Consider the following 20,744-nt stretch of genomic DNA (forward strand, 5'->3'; position numbering starts at 1 on the left):
CTAATTTGTCTTATCGTTTATATTTCTAGTCAATATACTGTTATTGTCTTTATGATACAATTATAATAATTTTTTTATTGGTTTATACTTATAGGACATGTTTATTACATTTCTTCCTCACTAGTGGCTCCCATAGTGGTGCAATAATAAACAGGTAGTTCATGCAAGTGTAGGAAAGTAGGCAGAGATAAAGTGTTATATACTGTCAGTGACTGAGTGATAATGGCATGTACCTTTACAGCTTACTTTATGGTATGGGTTTTGTCCATCATCGAAGACCATGTGGTGACATTTAGACGTTTAATTGCTTGGCTTTTAGTGGATGACTGTCTCATTGGCAATCATACCACATCTCCTATTTTTATATGTACATGTATCTTCAATTAGTGCATTTTGATTGCTCAAATAGAATGATTGCAATATAAAATAATTTGTATTATGTTAACCCCTGCTGCACCTTCAACTTTAAAACAATACCAGGAGGTAACATTGCACTTTTTAATTTTAAAATGTAAGTAAATAATTTTTCAATTTTCTTTATTCACTCCATGAAACAAATTTACAAAAGGCACTTAATGAAAATCAAACATCAAAACCTGTTTCCACACAAAAGTTGTTCTTGCACAATTTTAAACCAGTACACAAATAACATTTCAAAAACTAGTAAGAGTATTCAAGAAGTTGAGTATCAGAAGTAAGGGAACACAAAGATGATGAAAAAGAAGGAATCATCAGAATAACTGCCAGTAACCTGAGATAAAGAGATTACACAGTTTGAACAATTTCTAAAAATATTAATACATATAAGGGCAGGTACAGATATAAGATAAAAATAAAAGTACAATAGAAAAGATTCATTTAAAGAGAACTTATAGAAAGGGCAGCATTATTACACTAATATTTACCCCATACTAATAATCACTGTCAGAAAACTGGAGGAAAAATATACATTCAAAATAATAACATTTAACTTGATTCAATTAAATACTGTGAAAATATTATTGTACTTGGCGTGGCAATTTTTATGATTTTTTTGGTCTGGTGAACCTATCAAATTTATATAATTAATTCCACTTGATTTTTTAACTTATCCAGACAATTTCTAAATTAGTTGGTAATTTATGAAACCCATTAATTTGAAAACAACAATTTTCACTTTCAAAATATATGAAGCTACATGTGATCCTCAGTAGTTAACATAACCAATATTTAAATTAAGCTGAACATTCTGAATAATGACTTTGGTAAAGTCACTTTAAAGGTTAAAAGGTTAAAAATATTTTTAATTGATATGATACAAAACACAGCCACCTTTTCTCAATGAAATTTTTTGAGAATTTCTGTAGTTTCTTTTCAGAAGTAATCATCTTAAATATGTCATTCACTAAGTGTACTATAAATACATGTTGTGACATTATACTCCTAATTACTAGTATTTAAAACTAAAAAAAAAAACACTCTAATAACTCCATTTCTTCTAATTTATCCTAAACTTAACAGTACATCAAAAGCCAAAATTGGTAGAGGCAAACTTAAAATTTAAGAACATATTTAAATTGTACCCACGTGATCTTCAGGAACAGGACTAACACCCATTTTGTTTGGACTTCTTGATCTAGCTCGTCTGGAGGATATTTTCTGTTGCATCTGGGAGAGCTGCCTTTCTCGTTCCTCCTATTACAGAAAGTTACAAAATATTCAACTGCAATGTTTCATACAGAAACAACAACACTAACTTATAACTTTACATTGAAAATTAGATGACATATATCTGTCTTACTTGATATAAAATTTAGGATCATATATCAGTAATTAAATAATGGAAGCTCAACAGCTTTAAATTGCATAATTAATTTGGGGCCATCACAAAAAACCATGAACAGATCACAAAGTGCTGTTTTCTTAATCTGATATGAAATCTTCCCTTAACTGATACCAGAGACAGTTATGGAAGTTTAAAGACAATGAAGAGCTGCACCATGAGCGTATAATACACCAGAAACAAAAAAAATCACTCCCCAGCCCAAAAAATCAAACACATTACATAGGAATCTTATGTAAAATGAAAGGAATACAAACAATATCTCTAAGTTTTGAGGCATTTGCTAATAGAGTTTCAGAGTGCAAAAATAGGAAAACCACCTCATTTTTTATGAAAAAGTGCAAAAAATCGAAAATATGGCATAGCAATTTTATAGAAAACAAAAGGGAGCCTATGACAATGGATGCAAAAAATATCCTGAAGTTTTGTGGCATTTGCTGAAAGCGTTTTTTAGTTACAGGGAGAAAACAAAGTTTTGTTTAAAATGCCTTGTTATGAACAACACCAGAATTGATGATCAGATCATATGAAAAAGGAAGATATTTAAAACAACTATAAAAATCATATATAAAATATAGCTGCTAATATAAGTTGTCATGATTAACTGACTGTTTTAGTTTTGTGGTATTCTTTCTTCTGTCGCTCAGACATATCCATGATTTCTTTGGCCTGCATTTCTTTCTTTCCTCTTGAACGATCCAGTCTTCTCTTCAACTATAAAATATTGGACGAATAAATTTTATCGACATGAATCAAGTCCCTTTCTTCCAATTTCACTACATTTTATGTAGTAAAGACCTAAATAATACATGTTGTTTACCTTATTAGAGAGTATTACATTGCAAAGTAAAACCTATACATTAGGTGGCTGAGTATCAAGCTTTGGTTCTACAGTAGGATTTTTGCAACATATTAAGCCTAAAATTGTCTGTTTAAACCAAAAGTGTTAAATAGACAATAAAATCTAGACATTAACCAATCAAAGAAATAGATATAGTAATTTTTTTTATTTAATTTATTAATTAAAAAAAACAAGCATTCTGACAGTATTGCTGATGCAATACAGTGTCCCCTTTCAACCTTTGAACTCATTGCCTTTATGAGATTTTTTTTTTTTATATATGTGAACTAACAATGGATGGTGTTATTTTTTAACAATCCAGAGAAAAATAACTCTTGAACAGCTAAAGCAAATTCCATCAAAGTCAAACCTGAGCTTCATTTTACAGTAGATAATAACATTTTTGCAGTACAGAAAACTGCATAAAGACATTCTCTTTCTATCACTTGGAAAGTTGAAAAAAACTTTGTTATTATGAATTAAAGGGCAAATAACTCTAGAATGACAGAATCAAAATGATGAAACATAAAATTTTATGTAGGTTTCTATGTCCAAGGGCCATAACTTCCGTAAAAATCATTCAACGATAATGTCATCTGAACTTAAGTTGTAACTTGTCATGATAAGACTATATACAAAATATGAAATCAATTGGATGAAGCATTACAAAAAAAAGTCCGAAAAACATAAAATTTCATGAAATTTTCTATGTCCAAAGGCCATAACTTCTGTAAAAATCATTCAACCATAATGTCATTCAAACTTAACTTGTAACTTGTCATGATAAGGCTATATACCAAATATGAAATCAATTGGATGAGGCATTACAAAAAAAGTCTGGAAAACCAAGTGCGACTGACAGACTGACTGACGGATGGATGGAGTGCAAACCTAAGTCCCCTTCGGCATTTGCCCAAAGGGGACAATTAATCATTAGAGAATAAAGAAATCAAGTTCTGGTTTTAATATATAAAATGCTGTTACTATATCATGTATTTCATACCATTTCCTGCTGTTGTTCCTGTTGTTTTTTTATTTGATCATGGACACGAGTCTGCTCCCTAACCAGTTTGGAAAATACAGCCTGTTTCTGGTCTTCAGATATCTCAACTGGTACCACTGTCTTTTCTCTTTGAAGGGAAAATAGTGGTGTTGCAGCCTGTAACAAAGTATTTTAACAGTTATCAATACAAATACAAAATACAAAACCCTTGGCTTGTCATAGGTCTCGGGTTAATACTGCATGCAATACAGATTTTGACATGTGATGTTCAATAGGTAACAGAAAGTCATTTATTCAAACTAATCCCAAGTTTTTTTTATTGTTTATAAGCATTGTATTATGGTGATTTAATAATGTACAGCATGACAGAAACTATATATTTTGCTACATATTGCCCCTACATTAATAACTTTTATTACATATCAAAGGTCACAGAAATTCATATTGTCCTTACATTAATAACTTTTATTACATATCAAAGGTCACAGAAATTCATATTGTCCCTACATTAATAACTTTAATTTCATATCAAAGGTCACAGAAATTCATATTGTCCCTACATTAATAACTTTTATTACATATCAAAGGTCACAGAAATTCATATTGTCCCTACATTAATAACTTTTATTACATATCAAAGGACACAGAAATTCATATTGTCCCTACATTAATAACTTTTATTACATATCAAAGGTCACAGAAATTCATGACAACAAGACTTCACACCTCATGTTACAAAAAACATTTTTACCTTAGAATCAACAGTACTGGGTCTTGAACTTCCTTCAGACTCGGATATACCAGTATCTTGTAGATTACGAAGTCTCTCTTCTCTCCTCTGTCTTATCTTCTCTTGTAGCTAAACATATCAAAATAATCTTCAAATTGTCAACATCAGCTTCCAAATAAGCAGCAGCATTTCATTTGGATCAGAAATAGATATGCACAGGTAAGAAAAATAATTTAGTACATAAACGTCCCATTTATATTTTTTTTTAATTTAAAAAAACATTAACTGTAATGCTAACTGCTAAGAAAATAGTTCAGACAGACAGACGGACTGACAAGGTGAACTCTATATACCCCAAAACTTTGTTTGCTGGGTTTATAATAAATTGTTGAAAAGTTGGTATATTAAAAGGTATTACTTAAAAATCTAAATTTTCAAAACTGAAAGAGTACATTAAATGCACCCTTTCAGTTTTGAAAATTTATTAATACAAATATATGCAGTGGTTAATCTCAGCAGAAAACATTTAACTTCTATATCATTAGTAAACTTTAAAAACTACAGAAATCAGACATAAATATTTAGTAAATAAGAAGTGAAACAGTGACTTGATAAATAACACATAACAGAGTTATCTACCTTGCTGGACTGTTTGTTTTGCTCCTCCTCTGTCACCTGCTTAGATTTTTCAGCATGGCTCTGTTGTTCCATTAACACACGATAAGACTCAAATAATTCTTCTTCCTCTTTTTCTTGTCCTTTTCTCTTTTTGGCATTGATTCTGTCCTTTAGAGCTTGTTTCTGTTTGCTTAGTTCTTCATCAAGAGCCTATGAATATATTTAGAAGTTACACATTATTATAACTTGAATGCATGAATAGGATTGATATTTTTTTTTGTAATGTAACATCCTAAATTTCATATATTTCCAGAAAAGTACATTTATCAACAGAACAGACCTTGCTTTGTACTAGTCCAATAAGCTGAACCAGACTTTAAATCTGTTAGCCCGTTGAAGTATCAACTTGCAGGTAGGCATGTCACCACACTCAAGACAAATTAATTTGACTGAGAACATGCAGTCCTCACTCTATTTCCTATATGCCAAGTGCCTAGTGAGGAAGCAGTGACTTTCAATTCTAAGTAACTGGTATAAATCATGTGGGGAGATTAAACCCACAACATCTAGCACTCATGGCAAGCATGCTACCAAGAGACAACTGAGACAGTCATATAAAATGGCTAGTAACAAAAAATAAATCTACTCTATGAACGTTTTTAGCCAATATGCAACATGATGACAACATGATGTGCATTTAAATCTATAGCAAATAGAAAGCAGTTTTAAGTAATATATATATATATTTTTGATTAATAAAAAGAATACTTAACAGGGCTGAGATAATCTTTTTGTTGACTGTATACATAAAAGCTGACACAAATATTTCCATTGCTATATCAATTTTTTAAGTACCATGAATCAGTGCTCTATGCTTATTAGGATCAGTTGTGTCATAACTCAATAGATTTGTTATATTTTAAAATAATGCTAGTCTGTAAATTGAAAAATAAGAAAATAACAAACAATGATTTTGAAATTAATTTCTCCTTGCCTTTCTTTTAGCCTGTTGTTCTTCCTCTAGTTGTTTAAGTTCTCCTTGTAGATCTATTTCTCTACCTTCCATCTTGGCTTTCAGTGCTGGAATAATAACAAATTTCAATATACCGTACACGTTCTGATTATAATTTTTTGGTATTATTATCAGTATTAACATTTTGAACTTCAATGTCACAATAGGAATTAGAAACGATAAATTTTATTATCTTACTGTAAATTCAGAAAATCATTGTGATATTTTGTTTTTGTTTTGTATTGTTTGGTGTGGCAAAAAATGTTACTGAGTTATTATTTCAATACCTATGTAGCATTTATAATAATTGAAGTTGACAATATCTCACAAAAATCAAAATCAAAGTTACCAGTAACCTGGTAATTGTTTGAAAAACTGCAAAATATATAATCATTTCAGAATTTACAGCAAATGGTTAATAAACTGGCCCATTACATTTCTGGGAAACAAATATTATGTTTCCAGGATTTTAAATTTACATTAAATTAACTTAAGCAGTTGTATATTAAAATAAGCACTAATGAGTTACAGTCATAAACTGTTCCTAAATATCAGTCCTAGCAGGGTTCCTGTACAAAAAAAAATTAATACTTTTTACTTGGGAAACGTAAACATAACATTGAATTTTTGGAAAGTAGAATTTAAAATATTTTAAACATAATGCACCCAAATATACACACGTCATGGAATCCTTCTTTAATCTGTATATGTAATGAGATAAAACAACCCTACAAGTCAAAGTCTAGTCAGAGATTCATACAAATTGGTTTAAATAAAATATCTTCATAATATTGATTGACAACTTTCTATTTGAAACAGAACAAGTGACTGTATTTATTGACTACTGTGGATACCAATTTTCATGGTTTTTGTAGGTCAGTCAAATCACAAAATAAAGAAGAAGGGGGGATAAAGCTCTTATTAGCCTAAAATACATCTTAAACTAATAATAAAGAGTTGAAAGATTAAAGTAAAGAGACTTGAATCTGTGACAAATAAGAAAACATGAAGAATTCTGATGATTCTTGCATTAAAAGAACAAAAAAAAAGTTTGCTAAAATTCATTATATTTTGTCATTTTTGTACTTTTTGATTACTTTCTTGTCATATATTTGGCAAAGAAATGCTGTCCTCACATAAGAAACAACTTCATATTTAGTGAACACATTCATTATTACATAGCTTATGTAATTGAGAATATAAAGTTGTTTTTGGGTGTGGAGATAGATATGTTTGAAAAAACAGCAAAACTTACAATTTTCAGCAGTTTTTGTTAAATGACATTTAATTGTGGCACCACTATGATGTCATTACAATGAACTAATGCCACAAAACTTTCTTTTCCTAATATTTATATATTTTATTATGTTATGAATGATTTTTTATGTTATCACAGCAAGTTGATAGTTTTAAGCAATATTGATAGCCTTTTGCCTCTATACCTTTCACAATGGAAGATCAAATTCCATTAAAATCTGTATTGATAATACAAAACCCACAAACTACATATTTTTTAAAAAACCAAGAAAATGAATACCCATGTATAAAAATAACAAAATGTGCTTTATACACATTGACATATAAACTACCTGTGAAAATGTTGCATTGGATTTCAGAAAACATGTACCCATCTTCCAGCTACCAGGTTACCAATAGTTCTCCAGATGATGTTAAAAGAATTTGCTTATAAAGTGAAACATGGCTTGAATTATTTTCTGACTGTTGGACATTCAAAAGGGACAGAAAAAATTGGCAGAGTTTGAGCTAGAAATGAAACTAACAATAACCTAATAATGATAATAAGTGCCAGTGATTGTTGTGTGTTTTCTTCTAAATGAGCTTTTGCATTTCAAACACATATAATAATTCAACCTTCCAAAGCAAATTCAATTCTGTTATCAACTTCCTAAACAATGAGTGCAACCTAACCCAGATATTCACTTCAAATCAATGATTATAATTCTCACCTAATTTTATAACTGGAAACATTACAATATATAGATGACTTTATTTACATGTAAAGTCAATTACTGTATCAAATAACATGAAATGGTATTGAACTAAAAACTTATAAAAATTGACAGATAAATAAAAAAGTATCCCAAGAGATTTCATAACCTGATTAAATAAATACTGTGTATAAGATTTGTCCATTTCTCTTTTTAAGAGCCTCTTAACTTGGAAAACCAAAAATTACAGTTGAGATCCCTTAGTTTCACACTAACAAGAGGCTGTTAAAAAGACAACAAAACCAGATTTTCCTGCACAAATATGTTTACCCCTTTAAGTTTGTTGACCAATGTCAACTACTGTGAAAGTACTATTGTTTGTTGGGTACCAATTTTCGTGGATTTCGTGGGAAAGCCAAACCGCGAATTTTGGTTCGCAAGGAAAAGGATATTTCCTTTGATGTGTACACTGAAAAGCACCAAACAACTAATTCAAGAATCAACAAACTTGCGTTTCTTCCCTAATCCATGACAATTGATATCCATGAATTAAAAGCACTTTCACAGTAAATGATTATTGGTGTAACATGCCAAGTACGGTGATTTGTGACACAGAAACTGTCTTAGATAAACTATTTGCAATATTGTAAATCTTTATTGTTAAGATGCAGTTTCTTCTAAAACCTGTTATTGCAACAAAAATGGCCACCACTTGGGAACGAAAACAAAAAAGATTTGAAATTTGAAAGTAAATTACTAAGTAATTTTCAAGTTATTGATTGGACAGGTTCAAAGTCCACATTTCTGCAATAAATATTGCCACCAAATGGAAACGAAATAAATCGATATTTGTAAAAATCAAACTAGACCTTTACTTTGTCATCCTAAACATCATATTATAATTTGATAACACAAATAATGTTCAAGTTATTGAAAGGACAAGGTTCAATGTCCTTACTTCTGCGTCAACTTGGAAATGAAACAAAATGATAACTGAAAAAATCAAAATTTTATTTTGTCATCCTAAATATTATATTAAAATCTGACAGCAATTGGCTGTGTACTTTTCAAGTTTGGCAGTTGCCTGCCCAGCTGCAATATATCCCCAAACTAATAATCATTTTTTCCTTTGTAAAATTTGGTTAATGAACAAAAATAGATTTTTACCATGTCAAATAGAGAAACAACCAATTTTACTGCTAATGTAATGTATCAGATCACTTTGAAACTACTAAAATTTTGAATATCTTGATACTTGCTCACCAGATGTTTTACATAGTATCACCTGCTCATAAATAAATATTAATTTACAAGAAACATGTTTAAAGAAAGTCAAATCATCAGGTAAAAGATAAATGAATCTCAATTAGTTTTTTCTTCTTTAAGTTTGTATTATATTGAATACCTTCTTGTATTTTAGCCTCTCTTTCCTGTTGACATTCTTTCTCCATTTCCAGTCTCCTTTTCTCAAGACCTTCCTTCATTCCCTCTTCATCATCATCATCATCTTCAGTGCTAGACACTTGGAACAGGGTCTTAGTAATGTTGTTAAACCAACCCTCTCTGCAAGCTAAACGCTGCATCTTTTTAAACTTATTTAGATCCTCTGCGTTCTGAATAAAACAAATTTCAATTCTTCAATTTAATCAGAAAATTGACCTATATAGAGATTTAGGGGCCTACAAATCTTCTGTTACTGTATAAATGTCCATGTCAATACCTGTAATTGAATACATGTTGTTATTGTATAAAAGTTAATTGAATACAAGTTGTTTTTTCTATTAAAAAAATACTTGAATATATACTAATACTGCATAAAAACAAACTTGAATACTAACTGTTACTGTATAAAAGTATACTTCAATACCCTGTACACATTGTAACTATAAAAAAATATCTATTGGAATACCTGTAGTTACTGTATAAAAGTCTACTGGAATACATGTTAAAACCATATAAATGTCTTCTTGAATACCTGTACTTATTGTATAAAAGGCTCCTTGAATACCTGTACTTATTGTATAAAAGGCTCCTTGAATACCTATACTTATTGTATAAAAGCCTACTTGAATACCTGTACTTATTGTATAAAAGGCTCCTTGAATACTTGTACTTATTGTATAAAAGTCTCCTTGAATACCTATACTTATTGTATAAAAGCCTACTTGAATACAGGTTGTTACAGTATAAAGGCCTACTTGAATATAAGTTGTTACAGTATAAAAGGCATTTTGAATACACATTGTTATTGTATAAAAGTCTATAATACCTGCTGTTCTTCTATGATAGACTGTACTGCTGTATTATCTCTTTGCTGCTGGTCCTGTAAATCTGCCAATAATGTCACACTTAATTCCTCCTTTATTTTTTCCAAAGACATATCAGGTTTTGTTGTTTTGAGAGTTCTTCCTTCCACTACAAGATAAAGCACGAAACTTATACTTAAATGAATTAACAAATAGCAGCATTAAAAAAGTCTCAATAACCCAACAACCATAATTATACTATAAACTACTCTATAGAATTGTTTTTATCAATTTTGCAGTAAGTAATAATAACAAAAAAAAAAACTAACTTAAATATTATTAAACATAAAGACTGCTAATAACAAGTTCTGAAAAATGATGGAAAATTAAACAAACATAATTAATTGAAGATAACAAAAATTAGTAACTGTGAATAATAGTACAATTACATATAAGCATTATTGGTACAGCTTTGTAGATAATACATACATATCAACTTTACTTATCTTTAACTTACATTCAAGTCTATAAACCAAAGCATCAGCCAGTAATTTTGTTTGCTCCTTGCGATTGTTAGCAACTTCCTTGAGATGGCGCGCTTCCTCAGCCTGAGTCAATGAACTGTTATCCAAGGCCATAGCTGTATGCTGTGATTTGGTTTTCCACTTAGAATGGTCTTGCTCCAACTTGGATAATTCAGTTTTCAGCTCCTGAGTAGTACAAAAGAATAATGTTGAAACTTAATGTAAATGAAAGATATATATAAAAAAAATAAACAATCCAATTTTCATTGCAAATTTTACATAAATTTCAGACAACTGCTATTTTTTATCTTCTAAATGTTCATGATTTCTTTATTTACATACCTCAGTACTCATGCCCTCAGTTAATTTACTCAGAGATTTATTTTGCTGAGCCATGTTGATCAATGCCATCATCAACTCTCTTTCCTCGGTGTGGCTTTTATCCATTGTTTCAAAAATGGCTGCCTGTATACGGTTTGGGTCTGAAAATGAAAAACTTCAACGTATTATTAAAGTAAAAAGTTAAAGTAAAAATATTGATGTCGTTAAATACCATACTATCAATAATAGTATTATGTCAAAGAGTATGGAATCTTATTTAAGAGAGAGATAGAGCGAGAGAAAATCCTATCTTCTATGCTTTTCAATATAATTCAATACAGTGGGGAGACAAATAAAGTCAAAACATAATATTAAGAGAGTCTCCAGGCAAAAAAACAGGCAGTGGGTGGCACACGACATATCTATTTTATTTTTTCTAAAAAATGTTCACCTATTTCAAATCACAAATGCATCCTTTCTCAAAACTGAATGCCGATTTTTTATTTACTTCAATGATTAAAGAGAAATAAATTACTGTATTTTCCTTACTATAAGTTGATGTGGAGTATAAGTCAAATTGCCTAATTTTGACCAAAATCGATGAGAAAAACATAGATAAGTCGAATTCAGCCGATAAGTTGAGGGTCAGAGGTGTACATTTGTATCGTACGTGTCAGCAGAGGTCTGAGTTGAGCAGTATGTTTTAAACAGCATATTAAATTCCAGCGATGTTACTAAGTATAAGATTTCTGAATTAAATAAATATGTATATATAAATGTGTTTTTGTTAAAGAGTACTTTGTCCATGAGTTCAATTATTTTGATTGAATGGCGTGTCAATGGCTCTGAATCCATAGACCATCAGGAGTATAATGTTGTAAACATGTCAATCGTGAGCAGCCATGTGTGGAATAAGCGGGAAATTCGTTGATGAATTGATCATAATTATGAGCGGTAATTAGTAAACAATATTACCAGGTATTACGAAATACAATAATTGTTACCTGCAAATTTGGTTGCAATTACCCATTTAGATAACACCTTAATTGAATTATGATTTGAGCCACGTGTGAATGTATTACGACATACTGTAAATACGTATAAATTTACATATTAAAGGACCAATAAATCCAAAAAACTTGATTATGTTTTCCAAGTTAAAAAAAGTTTTGTTTCTAGGGTTCATTTATATATTTTAACAATTTGAAAGTTTCAGAGTTTTTATTAACATCATCATATTCATTCATAAAGGATAGTGGCAATGATTATATAATATTCAAATTCAATCGCCGGTTTGACTGTTTGAGTTGTTTATTGCAGTTTACCACAAATTTTGAATTAAAGCAATCAAAAGTGAACTAAACAAATCTAATGAAATGCATTGTTGATGAACATTTTTCTTCAAAAATCCTTAGATAAGTCCAAGTGGATGATAAGTCAAGGCTGACACTTTGCTGAAAAAAAATATTGACTTATAGTCCGGAAAATATGGTACATGGATTGAAATTCATTGAAAAAAGGGAGATAACTCTTTAATTTGAGTAAAATTTGATTGCTTTGTTAGAAAACTTTAAAATCATATTCTGACCAATCCAACTGTCAATTTAAAACAAACTTCATACTATTTGATATAAAAATAATATAAAATAATATAAAAATAAAAATATATATATATATGAAACAAACAAAAAATTCAGTGGGATCAAATTTACCACATGCAACCAATATCATAGGATCTGCCTGATTTTTACATGGACAGCCTCTTAACAGGAAAGTAAAAAAAGTTAAAAATAAAAACCAGTAAAACAGTATAAAAGGCTGAGACTTATTCAACAATAAATTTCTTAATTTTCATATAAATTTTGAAACTGCAAAGTATTTTCAGAATATTTCAATGATGAAATTGTTTCCAAAGTACTTAGTAAACTACAAATAATCACCAGTAGATTCTTCAGCATCAAGCAGTTTGTTGTTCTCATTCTCTTCCTTTAGCCTCTGCTCAAGGTTTTCATGAAGATTTTTCTTCTGTCGCTTACGTTTCAAAGCTTCTAATCGTTCCTTTGCCAAGGCTTTCTGTCTTTCTCTATCAGCTGTTATACTGAAATTTTTACATTAAAAATAAATTATTTAATTTTTTTTCTCTTTGGCAAACATAGGTGATTAACTAGTTTGATGCTTTGACGTCATTAACATGGAATGATCCTCAATCTATGATTCACCTAATCCCTAACTAAACTGAAAAACTGTGATCAAAGATCGCTTTGTGATACCCACATTCCTCTCATTAGAAACCTTGTAGGAATCACAAGGAAATTCAGATGGAATAAGAAATATGTGAGTGATGGCCCAGTTGTAATATCCTAGCTTTCAATCAAGATATAAGGAAAATAAAAATATCTACTTTCAAAATATAAAGAAAAAAATAAACAAAATAAACAAATCCTTGGTAAACAGGAAATTGTCAATTTTTTCTGAAAAATAGATCCCATCATATGGCATACCTACAAATGTATTAAAATTTCAAGCTGATGTGATGAGTAGTTGCCAATAAAACTGTGATGGAAAAATTGTTAAGAACACACTGAGCATGGAAACACAGAAAATGGACAAGGGTAAAACTGCTTCGGAGAAGGGGTAAAAAAAGGAAAAAGGGGAGCATAATAAGATTATGTGATAAAGAACGTGTGGAAGTTTCATAAAAAATTTTTCCACAGTTTGAGAGAAGTTGCAGATTAGAACTGGGTATGAAAGAAGTACCAACAAACAAATGAACAGATGAATGCCAATGGATGTACAGCATGATCATTATATACCTCCAGCTTTTCAAGCAGAAGATGTATCCGATTATAAAGTTTTGATAAATTCTTAATTTGTACTGTTTTGTATTTAGGTTATACACTGGTGCAATTGCTACTTTTCACCATATCTGATATTGGAATTGACTAAAACTAAATTGTAAGGATTATTGTTAATTTTCTACTATGTTAGGTATTCATAACCACCTATGGGACAATTTGTGCTTGTTCATAAACCACTTTGTGGTTCATGAAGTAAAAACTGCCCCAAAATTTGTTATATTGCATAACTTGGTCAAAAATTGAAAACAATCTTAAACAAACTTTTCTTTATTTTCCATCTATAAAGAAAAACTTATTTTCTGGTAAATATTTTCTTCAGTTTTGACTTGTAAGAATTATACATTCTTAGAGTCATTTTCAAAGATGACTTTTTTTTCAGAAGTTTTAATAAAATAGAATTTTCTTAATATAATCTTTCCTTATGAGTAACTCACTTCTGTGTACGTTTTTCTTCTCCTTCTTTAGCCATCTTAAGAACCAAGGCAGCTGAATCATACTTCTCTTCTCTTTGCATCTTTTTCTTATCCATCTTGAGTTTGACAAGTGCCAGTTGTCTCTGCCGTTCCTGGTCAATTCCACTAACCTGTTGTTTTAACTGACGTAACAAAGCCTCCTTCTCATCGTCTAACATTGACTGAAGATTCTCAAGGACATTCTGCCAATCAATAAATAATACTAACTTTACAATAAAAAATTTAATATAGCTATGAATTTCATACTTAAATCACAAAAAAAAAAAAATTGAAGAGTCATCTGAAACATCTTTAAAGGATAACAGCCATAAAAGCTTATGAACCAGATACATTAATTCAAGTCATCTATACCTAAATTCTAACATTTTCTATTGATGAAACAAGATAGTTCAGTTCGTAAATATATGACTTACCTGTATTTTGGTTTCTATGGTAGACAACCAATTAAAAAAAAATCACAAAATATTAGTCCAGAAGTTAGCTTGAATGTGTTTCCAAAAAATTGCAATACATTTTTTTCTAAAAATGCATTGCACTTTTGTAAGAGCCAATTTCTTTGAATTGCTAAAATTATAAAATCTACTTTTACTATGAGGAATTATGAACATAGACAAATCAAATACTAGCAACTTACCCTTCTTTTCTTTTTCTTAGCTTCTGATTCTTCCTCATCTAATAATTTTTCTATCTCAGCATTATCCACAGGAAGACCTTTTTCTTTCTTTTCCCTGATTAATTCCATCTTTCTCTCTTGTCTTTCTTTAGCCTTTGTTTCTTCATCCTCTTCATCTCCAAATAGGTTTTCAAGTCCTGTGCAAATTGAAGTCAAAGACGTATTTTTCAGTAAAATTGGAAAGTTAGCATAGCCAAATTCAAATAATGAAACTGATTTCAATCAAATGCTTGGGACTTTGAGTTTGGATTTCAATGTTAATCTAAGATCTTGAGTCAACAGGAAACAGTCGTCAAATCTAGATTAGGACAGGTGATAAGTAGAACTTGTTTACTCCAGAAAAAGAATGAATATAATAAAATTTGAGATTCCATTTTGTAAACTATCATTTCAATATCTTTCACAGCAAGAATGAATATATGAGCAGAAATAACTTGAAATAAACATATTAAGACAATAAATATTGGGCTCCCTATTCATATTCATGTTCCTTTAAGTCAGGTCGATTATTTCAGACAATTGATGGTATACTGATTGACAACAATACTACTACCTTAAATGTAATCCTGCTAAGTAATAACCTGTCTAGCAATCTACAACATCATAGCATGAAAACATCAAAGTGTCTCTAAGCTTTTCTAGGTTTTATTTTTCAATTACATGCTTATACTGATACAATTATGTGATTTCAAACATAAAAATTGGCTTGAAACTTCGTTTTCTTTCTTACTATAAAACAAGACAAGTAGAAGCAGGTTTAGCCATCTATAAAGCATAAACTGGCAAAGTTATTACAGAACATTGAAGTTAAATATTAGAACTTGAACAAATTTTGAGAAAAAAAAACTTGTGAAACAATACTTCATTATTTGTTAACTGTTAAAGGCCACACATTGTTATACATTCCCCTTATGTGATATTTTTTTTCTATTCACTCCAAGACATACGTAGAAGGAATATATTCTTAAGCATCTTACCCATGCAGTTGGAAAAAAAGGTCATCATTTAAATGCATGTTCCATGCTTTACAGACTATTCAACAAATGCTTAAAACCATTATAATTTGTCAAATAATTATTCTGCAACTAAAATTATAGTTTTCAATAAATTAAAACTGAAACAATATAACTGTCAAATAGTTATCCCATCATATCGCTTTCTACTAACAAAAAACTAATTAATAGTACATGTAATATCAAACATAGAATTTGGGGCAAATAATGTAGTGAGCACAGACTACGATCATGCAGATATACATTAATGTCATAGATTACACATTACATACCTTCTGTTTCTGGCCCTGTTGTTTAATTACAAATTTAATCTATAGAAATAGTTGGGAGAACATATGTTTTTGCAATACATATGACTTAATCTAAGATTGCATTGTTTCTAATCAAGCAAATCCATTTACTTAAGTAATTCTTCACTAGTATACGATACTGAGATGTCTGGCACTGAGGTCAATTTTAAAATGTAATTATCTGTACTTTGATCATCTAATCCCTAAATGTACCATTTTAAAAGTACTTCAAGAAAATATACAGTATTCAGGATTAAAACATTATATTTTTAGAACAAGTTTTATATTATTCATAATTTTATTTGGACTTTATTGTCATGTTATTCATCATTCTTTAAAACAATTCTCAGATATCACAGTAGCAAAAATATTGTGTGTATATTATTAAAGTAGATCACACCTATTACACATAGAATTTGCAAAATCAAACAGAATTATATACTTTAAATGAGCAAATAGTGTTTGAAAAGGTGCAAAAAAAATGATTTTTTTGGCATAAACCAATACAATATAAAATTACAAACACTAATATAAAAAAAAACCTCTTTTTAAGGGGGGGATAATTGGTGGGAAAATGTTACCTAGAAATGTAATGGGAATTTCAGTTTTACATAAAAAAACGTACAGTGACCCCTGATTTTCTTTTTTAAATATGAAATAATGTCAAATTAGTGTTCTTTATACACATTTTTAAGAGCTTTCATACATCAGTTTTTTTAACAGTAAGCAAAACAAAATTCCCTACAGAATCAATATAAAATGTTGTAAAAATTGGCCTATATTTAGGTTCAATTATCTTGAAATAAAGTTTGGTGACCTATATTTTTTTTCTTAAAATTTTCAAGTATGTTATTTCAAGGTCATCATTGAGAAAAATTGGGAAAATGAATTAGGTATGATCAACCTCAAGCAACACATTTTTTCTGGTCTTTCAAACTGAAATAACTCTTAGCAAGTTTAATCTTGAACTGGACCATCATATTTGTTGATTTAACTTCTGATTATTAACCAGGATTAAATTACAATATAAAGGTTCAGTACACTTTTTGACTGGTCATGAAATTATCTTAAATCTACATTATTCCCTTTGAACTAAGGTCATAAAAACATATGTCAATGTAACCCTTAACTCGTGAAATAAATGACAATTTTGATGAAAGAATTTTTAAACTTACAAAATTACATACCTTACCACAAGTAATTACTATTTAAGTTTTAAGTGACTACATATATATATATATATATATAAAGTGCCTTTATTATTTCCCTATTTAATTAAACCACTACTACTTGATCAAGAAACAAAAAAAAAACAAGAAATGAAATTGCTATAATGAACATATTTTACTCAGTGACATATTACTTACCAAATTCATCACTTTCCACCAGTTTACCATACAGGTCTATAACTTCATCATTCTTTCCTTCCTGTCGTAATTTCTTTTCCTTCATCTTTAATTCAATGATTCTCTTCTGTTTCTCCTTTTCAGACAGTTTGGACCATTCATCTTCTCCTACTTGCATTATTAAAGTCTACCAAAAGATATTTCATATAAGTTATAAAGGAAAAATCAGGAACAAGAAAACAAAATTTGAATTACTACAATACTAACACTCAAATGTTTATTAAAAAAAGCTTTCTTTCTACCTTTTTTGAACAAACATTTCATGGTAAAAGAGAATACCCCCACCCCACTTCAAATGAAGTTTGAAGTAAAACCCGAAAGTTCAATTTTCTAATTTATGAGTCATCAGACAATCATTGTATTACTTCATGAACATCTCATTATGATGTCCATCATTTCTACAAAAAGATCATCTAAATCTCTTGAGCAGTTTAGAATGAGTTGAGAATGTGGACAGAATAACAGACAGACGGAGTGGTTTCTATATGCTTTCCCTTAAAAAAAAAAAACTTCATTCATGGGGGTATAAAAATCTTCTATTTCATTTCCCATCAATTACTATTGTGAACCTGGTAATGGACTGTTTTATAAGTAGTTTGCATATACCTATCTATTCAATTATACAATACAGAATTATAACTAAAAATTGCCATGTAACTTACAGCTTCCAGAAGTTTCTCTCTTAGTATATCATACTTCTGTTCAACAGCTTTCTTGATTTGGTCTTCAGTCACACCTCCATCTTCTGCGGCTAATGTGACATCATCATCACCAAGGACAACAGATGACACATTGTCATGGTTACTATCATCTAAAGTCTTTTTGTGTAGCTTGACCATTTGCTGTAACTGCCTGACATCCTAATAACAAAATTTTTTTTTAATAATTGTAAAGCAAAGTTTAACTTAATGGTACTTATTAACACAAAATCATTCATTCAAGGAATCATATATATTTGGGATTCATTTAAGCCAACACATGGTAATGAATGCTATAATTTTTGTTTTGTTTTGTGTTTCATAAGAGGTATGAACTTTACTGAAAAGGATTTTGAAATGTGTGCACCATTCAAAAAAGTATTTTATGAGGCCAAAATTAAAAATATATTTGTTTCCCCTTGCCCTGACTGGGTCAAAAATTTTCGTAACAAAAAATTTCGATTTTTTTTTTTTTTTATTTCCGTAAAATAATCGCGTCTGATCTGTGTCAGCTTTGGATATTACTTTAGCTAATTTCTGAACTCACCGGGATTAATCTATCCAATATATCAGTATTATTTTGAAAGATTGGCAACAAAATTGCACTGTCGTCAACTGTTAGAACCAAGTACAAACAATTTTCAAAAGTTGTTCCTATCGTAGTTAATAGACTGTACAGTTTTTTTTTCTTCAAAACAATGCATTTGACATGACGTGCTATACGATCTGGATGATGAACAAGAGGTCATCGTCACTCTCAAACTTTCAAACGGAGTTACCTTCCAGCCAGACATTTGATGAATAAATAAAGGTTGTTTATAATTTTGATAAAAAAAATCAAATATGTTCAATTTGATATCATCAGGGCCTCACCACCAGGCAGCAAAACCGTCTGATGATGCAAACAATAATGATGTAGAAGATGCTTTTGTTTTTCTAATGAGATTGAGATAGTCTACCCACTGCACAAACTCCCTCAAAAACTTGATGAATCAGCTGGCAGATTTACTTGTAATTTATACAAATTTAATTTATATTTTTATTTCTATCATGTAGGCCTTAGTTGGTGTAATTTATATGAATTTAATTTATATTTCTATCAAATAGGCCTCAGATGGTGTATGCTGTATGTCTTACAATATAAATGAGCTTGTCTAACACCATCGCTTACATTTCTTTCTTCTTCCCAAACTTTTTTTGCCATGGGGATGGTATGGTGTGTGAAACAGTAAATTCCTAGGGGGAGTACAGCCCAACTTTTTTTTTATAAGTGCACTTAGTCATTATTTTTCAAGGGGTGGGGAATGTCATCCCCGCTACCCTTCCCTTTATATTACAAACCTTTTCGTGAAGATCTGACAAGAAAATCTTTGATTCTCCATCTTGTTTTTCTTGTAGATCTGAAAGAACCTGAACTTTTGCATTTTCATCAGTGACTTCAGGGGCTTGTCCTTTGGTCTGCTGTTTCTGTTGATCTTCAAGGTCAGTGACAATTTTCACCTTAGCTTCATCATCTGTGATCTCTTGACCTTCTGACCTTAACTGATGGAGTCTACTTTCAAGGACATAAACTGCAGCCTCCTAAATTGGTCATATCAGATTATTGAAAAAAAAAAATATTATTCATTTGATCCAATACTTTCATAAATCAATGCATGATGTAGAATACAGAAGGAGCTCTATAACACTGAACACTGAATATGATTTTAATCATACAGGTAAACTTATATGCAAAAACAACATGCAACACTGGGGCAAATATTGAACTTGGTTCATATTATCCATTTGTTTTTATCAAATGCATAGACTTTTGCATTAAGTCACACTTTAAATCTTTTTTTTAATCAACATGGTGCAATTAACCACTACATGCACATGGTCCTAATATGAGAATATACATATTTATTAATTTTACACTGTGTCATTATCAAAATTTGCCAACTAGCAAGAACTTCTGTGATCACATTCAAACATTAGATTCCGATTCAGGCAGAATTTTGTTTCATAGAATCAAGTATACCAACTTCAACATCTCTATCCTATTTGCTTGCTTTGCATATTACCTTAAGCAGATCAAGCTGATCCTGTTTACTTCTGTCATTGCTTGACCTCCAGTGTGACCTCAACTGACGTAACCTCTCAATATTGTCAAGTCTTTCCTCTTCTGTCATTGCTGTAACAGTCTGCCTGTTAGCATCTGTAGTAGCTTCATCAAGAAGCTGAAATTATAAAATATTTCATTTAAAAGTATCTGTTGAAATTTGTGA

At 30.1% G+C, this 20,744-nt stretch overlaps 1 protein-coding gene across 7 annotated transcripts in view; it reads right to left on the minus strand.

Moving 5' to 3' along the window:
- LOC148627775 (uncharacterized) overlaps window positions 1–20,744 on the minus strand; it is a 63,245-nt gene that overhangs the window by 9,466 nt on the left and 33,035 nt on the right. For 3 of the 7 annotated variants that reach the window (XR_015921513.1, XR_015921512.1, XR_015921514.1), the window contains exons 31-49: window positions 20,541–20,696; window positions 19,819–20,058; window positions 18,442–18,639; window positions 17,741–17,906; window positions 16,356–16,370; window positions 15,032–15,207; window positions 14,359–14,579; window positions 13,007–13,164; window positions 11,088–11,227; window positions 10,739–10,931; window positions 10,245–10,390; window positions 9,381–9,588; window positions 6,009–6,094; window positions 5,036–5,224; window positions 4,418–4,525; window positions 3,667–3,822; window positions 2,432–2,536; window positions 1,567–1,674; window positions 247–355 (exon numbers count right to left, since the gene is read on the minus strand). Coding sequence is in view for 3 of the 7 variants with exons in the window: in XM_088578532.1 (XP_088434658.1) it covers window positions 912–932; window positions 1,567–1,674; window positions 2,432–2,536; window positions 3,667–3,822; window positions 4,418–4,525; window positions 5,036–5,224; window positions 6,009–6,094; window positions 9,381–9,588; window positions 10,245–10,390; window positions 10,739–10,931; window positions 11,088–11,227; window positions 13,007–13,164; window positions 14,359–14,579; window positions 15,032–15,207; window positions 16,356–16,370; window positions 17,741–17,906; window positions 18,442–18,639; window positions 19,819–20,058; window positions 20,541–20,696 (2,790 nt within the window). In the remaining 4 variants the exon portion in view is untranslated. Of the gene's footprint in view, window positions 1–246; window positions 356–905; window positions 933–1,566; window positions 1,675–2,431; window positions 2,537–3,666; window positions 3,823–4,417; window positions 4,526–5,035; window positions 5,225–6,008; window positions 6,095–9,380; window positions 9,589–10,244; window positions 10,391–10,738; window positions 10,932–11,087; window positions 11,228–13,006; window positions 13,165–14,358; window positions 14,580–15,031; window positions 15,208–16,355; window positions 16,371–17,740; window positions 17,907–18,441; window positions 18,640–19,818; window positions 20,059–20,540; window positions 20,697–20,744 lie in introns of all 7 variants that reach the window. The other 4 variants (XM_088578532.1, XM_088578542.1, XR_015921515.1 and 1 more) reach the window with 3 other exon arrangements.

This window comes from Perna viridis, chromosome 1, assembly GCF_037379345.1.
Source record: "Perna viridis isolate PV_CMFRI_1.1 ecotype Kerala chromosome 1, ASM3737934v1, whole genome shotgun sequence".
In the NCBI taxonomy this organism is placed as follows: Eukaryota; Metazoa; Mollusca; class Bivalvia; order Mytilida; family Mytilidae; genus Perna; species Perna viridis.